General features: G+C 41.1%; 1 protein-coding gene across 1 annotated transcript in view; it reads right to left on the bottom strand.

The window, feature by feature from the left end:
• The window catches only part of si:dkey-112e17.1, a 33,724-nt gene extending 29,436 nt beyond the window's left edge, over positions 1-4,288 (bottom strand). The window contains exon 1 of the mRNA XM_024417806.2: positions 4,006-4,288. Within this exon, the coding sequence (XP_024273574.1) occupies positions 4,006-4,086 (81 nt within the window). The 5' untranslated portion in view covers positions 4,087-4,288. The remainder of the gene's footprint in view (positions 1-4,005) is intronic.
• Positions 4,289-6,000: the final 1,712 nt, after the last annotated feature.

A 6,000-nucleotide genomic window follows, 5' to 3' on the forward strand; every position in this document is an offset into this window, starting at 1 on the left:
AGGCAGCGAATGGATGCATCCTAAGTAATTAATCTCTCAGCAGCTGAGCGAGTAGCCCCACCATGCAGGATGACAACAACACACACAGCCAGACCAGCCAGACCAGCTAGCAGGGCAGGGCCACTCTCTCCGCCTGGCCCATTCATCTCATTTAAAGTAACAGTATAGGTAATTTACCACCATGCCAACCTCACTGTCTGACCAATATGTGTTTACAGTATGATCTAGTCTCTTTGCGGAATTTAAACATTTAACTAGGCAATGAATTCCTCAGTGGTTCTATTTTTAGGTTGTTCCCTCTTTTAATCAACATGATAATAGCCAATGAAATGATTGCAGTATCTTCTAATGTCAAACATGCACTCATTTTTTGTAGCTGTTAGGGTGGTTGATTCATCAGAGTTGAACCCTTCATTTTGGGGTTGGATGAAATGAATACCAAGCTTGTTTACGCTATTCCAAAAATCAACTTAATACAAAAGAGGACAAGAGGACAAAGACATCATTTAGAGTGCCCCCTCAGGCAGATAATTGCAAAGATAGTGAGCACCCTATGCACACAGAAACTAAAGCTAGGGACGCTGACAATTCAATATACTAAGGGCTTTCGTTGTTCAGTTCTAAGAATTCTGCTGCTCACCCTCACTCAGTCACAGTGGATGGGGACGAGTCTTGACAGCTCGTAGCCTTATCGATTCTCCTTCCTAGTGTTATAGTAGTGTGTGGTCATAGATAATATTTCTTCTGACATGGCGCAAAGGAGAACTCTGCAATGAGACAGGTAAGCTTTTTATGTAAATGACACCAGACATTGCCATAGACATACAATGACCGTGTGACATTCAACTCATAGTGGAGACAGTAGGCTACAGCACCAGAATACACAGGAAGTGGGAGAATTATTTTATAGTACTGCAATCTGACTCTGCTGCCAAAGTTGTCAGGAAGGATTTGGTCATTAAAAAGAACGCCTTCTGCCAGACTCTGTTAATCACCTGTAAGCACTGAACAGATTAGGGGGGTGGGGGGGTATTTTCCAAATGCTAACAACTGAACATAATTAAATACCACATAAACATGGCCCATAGACACTACTGATAGCATGGTCGTGTTATGGATTCACTAGGTCATGTCTGCCTTCTATTTTATTTACAGTACAGTGGCAGATCAATAGCTTCCTTTTCCCCAGATAAATAGCAGAAGTACATGTGCAGTAAATCAATACTGTAGTGTCCGTTGTTCACATACAGAACACTCAGAAGAGGAGAGCAGATATGATGGATAATCCACGAGATTCAGCCACGGGACCATTTTTTATTGGGCGGATGGTGAGGGGGCAGGAACAAAATTACAAATCATTTGTAGACCGCAAATTGACAACAAGAAGCCCAAACAGATATATTATTTGACTAAAACGATCACATATCTCTCTCTATTATGTGTTGTAATACTTTGGAAGAGATTTACTAAATTAAAATCACCTGGAGTTGATTTGCTGGTGTTTTTTTTTTTTTTGTCTTTTATGTCCAACAATTTGGACATAAAAGGGGGGCCAAATAGATAGAGTGGATCAGTGTAGCGAATAATTTATGTAATCTTGCGAGATCAGTCTGGTTGTACGAGGCTAGCAGGTTTCTTCCTAGTTTGGAAATTATACCGAATTGAGAATAAACCCTAACTAGAGTGTCACCATCATCTCTGTTGCACAACCAGCTGAACACGTTTCAGGTGAGTAACACCTCCAAACCCCACCATAGTGTGGATGTGGAAACCCAACACCAGGCAATCCAGTGCCATGTAACACTCCGACCATGAATTGTAAGGGCCGGTTGGGTTACACTTAAATACTACTATACTAAGAACCCCCTCTCTCAGAAAAACTGCTGTGTGTTGTGTAGCTACTTGCAGAGAGCAGGGGTAAGGTGTCACTATTCTACAGATGTACAGGGTGATTCATGAGAGCTATGGTTCAAGAATGAAGACATGAAGTCCATGTCAGTGTCGGGCAGGCAAGCAGGTTGGGTTGTTTTCACCACAAAGTGAGAGAGTGAGCCTAACGCACCATTGGGCAAACACTGCCCGCCCTACAGGACACCTACAACACCAGGTGTCGCAGGAAGGCCAAGAAAATCATCAGGGACCCCCCTACTCTCCCTCATGGACATCCTCAATCAACTCTCACTTATCTTGCCTGCTACTCCCCCTATGGACATTCTTTCTTCTGTTGCTCCACCCACCCCTTCTACTCCCCTTATCGACATGCTCTCCCCTGCTGCCCCACCCCTTCTATGGGCATTTCACCCCCCAACAGACTATACTCTGCCCCCACCCCAATGGCATTCATCACTATTGCAGTTGTTAATATGTATATTATTACGGTTTTGATTTCTATTTCACTCAATGATCAGCCTGCTGCTCACCCTATGGTTTTTCTAACCCCCCCCAACAGTCTTTACTCTGCATACATCCCAATGGACATTTATTTATTCATAATAAATATCCATCAGCTGTTATTATGTATATAGTGCTATGTCAATTTATATTGTTTTTACCATTTTATTTCACTAGTCCAGTATGTTGGAGCTCAAAACCTAAGATTTTCACTGTACCCTGCAATCACACCTGCAACAATCTGATCTCTGAACCCTCGGGTCGGTGGACCTGAGCCCATGATTCGGTAGGAACAAGCTGACCCGCCCAGATTTTTATTTATCAACTCCCTTTCCGTGCTTATTAAATATTGCGCATATTTATCACTTTTAAAGCCCTTTTTAGAGTGGATAATTTATGCATTTTATCCACTTTTCCTCCCGCTGATATCTCAACATTTTAAAGCCTGGGTTTTACCCGATCTATTTAAATAATTATACCCTTTTAAACTCATCTGTCCAGGATGGTGGGCCACTGCAATAGAAGCTGACATTTTAACAACCTAAACGGACGGTTTTATTTCGCTGTAAGTAGATTTTTTTTCTATTTTTTTCACACAACTCAATGGAGACACAAACAACATAAAAAAGTAACCATTCATCCCACTATTCAAATATTACAAACCATTACTCCCCTCCCAGTATCCTGAAGAATCCCCTACGTCCTATTTTTATTTACCCTTTCCCCCAACCCAAATCCTTTTACCCTAAACCGGGTTCGTATCCTTTTCCAAACCCCTCCTCTATTTTATTATTATAATTGTTTTACTTTACTTCTTTATATGTTTAAATCCATTAAAGTTTGTTTTAACCAAATCAAGTTGAGGGGAAAAAAAGAAAGAATTCCACAACCTCCTCCCTCTTGTATCTTGACAAACCTGACCTTCACCAGACAGATACATGGACAAGAGGGAAGAAGAGGGCATTAAGCCCTGAGATGTCCCAAAGTTCGTCATTACTCAATATGTTCCGTTCAAACACGTGGCTATAACCTAATAGTGATGTATATTTGCAATGTCTTACAGTTGTGATATCTGCAATTATGCATTCATTGACAACACGAGCAATGGAAAATCCCATAAAATAATGGCTTATTTTCCATAGTTACCAACCCAGCATGACTTTGAATTTGGGATTATTAGAATTGGAAGCTTCCTACTGAAATGCATGTCAATAAACTTTTTTGTAGCTTTCGATAAGATTATAGATGATTTAAAAGTATAATGGTATTAGATTAAAAATATTAACAATACAATAAAGATGATGTAAAACTATACACAAACTTCTGTACGTGAGACCTGTATGCACGGGTGATGTATTCGCTGGACTATTCTACTAAAACACGTTTACAGTGCATTGCATCATGTACGTTCACCATAATGACGAATTACCCTGGAAAGGCTATATTATGTCTTTCCCAGTGTGGGTACCAACTACACAACAAGGAAACATGTTTCATTCTTGCTTACAAGTTTTCTGCCAGTCACTAGAAGCCCGCTGACGGGTAAAACGATTGATTGCGCTTTTCCATGAGGCAAATGAGACTGTAAACAAAGAGCAGCCATGTATTACTTACGTTCTGTGCAACACATCCCGTGACCCATAGTAGATACGCTGTCAAGAACACATGTGCCCAGAACGAGCTGTTGCAGTTCATTTTCCTTATTTCGTCCTTTTCTCTTACGCACACTGAACCGTGACCCGCTCTCGCTCCCACTCTCCATTCACCTGAACTCTCGGGAGCGCGCTTTCATCCTTCGTGGACCCGCATACAGAAATCAAAGGGGGTTGTACTGAAGCGCCCACAATTTGGCAGTCAGTCTTATTTGTCAACAATCATTTCGACGAATTTAGCTTCCAATGCACCAGCTGTGGGATTAGAAACAGTAACCTACATTTCCTTGTAGTTGGTCAGCTGCAGACCATTGATAATGGAGTAACTTTATGGTTATGTAGTGATTTAAGAGGAGCAGAGCTCTGCCACCTGTGCCATAAAAGCCCAGGCATCTTGACCGAGGGGTAGTAGTACTCTCAAACAGGCTACACTATTCCCCCTTTTCCCTAGAAGTGTCCGGAGCACAAACCCAATGTGAACATGTGAAGCCAACTCTTGCATGTGAAGCCAACTCCAGCAAGTTGAGAGGGGAAAGCTGGAGTGGAGCAGGGCTGAACCAGGGACCTCTGGTTACAGGGAAAATGCACTACCACCTGTGCCATAAAAGCCCATGCCTCTTGGCAGAGGCAATATACCATCATATAGGAAGGCTATGTAGTATATATAGCATAAATTACTTGACTTATGCAGAGTTGAGAATCCTTTTGTGTAAACTCTGTATGGAGTTACTAAGATTAGCTGGTATTCATAAGCATGCTGATTAACAGTGCTGTAGACCTATAGAACAAAATGCTCACTAAACCGTTAAGCATATTGTTTGTCTGACTTTAACAGCGTTAAGGGCAAATCAGGAGGAAATAGCGTGTGTTGTCTGCCCTGTCAATGTTAAATAATCATTCCTTGACAGTGGCGATTTTAGCATGTCAATCTTGGTGGGGAAAAACTCAACAACAACAAAAATGTAGATGCCTGCCAGACCATGTTTGTATGCGGCTTTATTAACTTAATGATATATTTTTTCAAATGTACATTGTTTGCGATCGGATATGTGACACACGTATGTTAATGCAGAAATAACATGCAAAACAGGCATCAACAAAAAAAAACATATATTTTCTTTAGCTAAACCGGTGGAGCTCGCCCTGAATGACGGGACACCACTGTTCCATGAGCATGCTCACTCATAAGCATGTCAGCGAGTATATGGGACAGTCTTGTGGTGAAACAAGATTCGGCACATTTCTTGTTGACTACATGTGCAGGCCAGAGAAATCCTTATGTAGCCTCCCTATTCAGAGTATTGCTACCTCTGCCAAGAGGTCTGGACCTTTATGGCACAGGTGAAAATGTGCTTGTACTACACTGAAGGGTTGCTGGTTCAAGCCCCTCTCTGACTGTTCCTTCTCAATTGCCACATTTATCTCCTATCTGAGATCATTAGACAGTCAGTAATCAAATTCAGTAATCAGTACCTATTCAACACTGAAAATGTGTTGTAGACTGTATTCCTAACTACACTAAAATAGACTTCTATTCATGTCACTGGAGAGATATTTTTGCAAATGGATATAATAATAGGCTATTGGTATTTGTCACTAGCTGTGTAATTATTGATATTCATGAAACCTTAAATCTGTGCTGAATAGGTAGAAACAATCCTCATCATTAATGACAAGGCATTATCTAATCACACCCTATTTTGCATAGAGAGACATCATAAAGACAGTAAAACATCCGCATGGTAATACACACTGTAACCTTTATATTTTATGGGGATACAGAATTAAATAAACAGTTTGTTACAGTTTTGACAAAACTAGAAAAAAATGTCTGATAAAAAGACCGCAGTTTTACTCCACGACCGCCAGACGGAGTACATGTTTTTTCTATTCATTACAAAGGGGCGGGCTCTAACACCCACAACGCCCCGCGCGAGACAAAACGTCATTGGTGTCC

This window comes from Oncorhynchus tshawytscha, linkage group LG04 (genome assembly GCF_018296145.1).
Source record: "Oncorhynchus tshawytscha isolate Ot180627B linkage group LG04, Otsh_v2.0, whole genome shotgun sequence".
NCBI classification, from domain to species: Eukaryota; Metazoa; Chordata; class Actinopteri; order Salmoniformes; family Salmonidae; genus Oncorhynchus; species Oncorhynchus tshawytscha.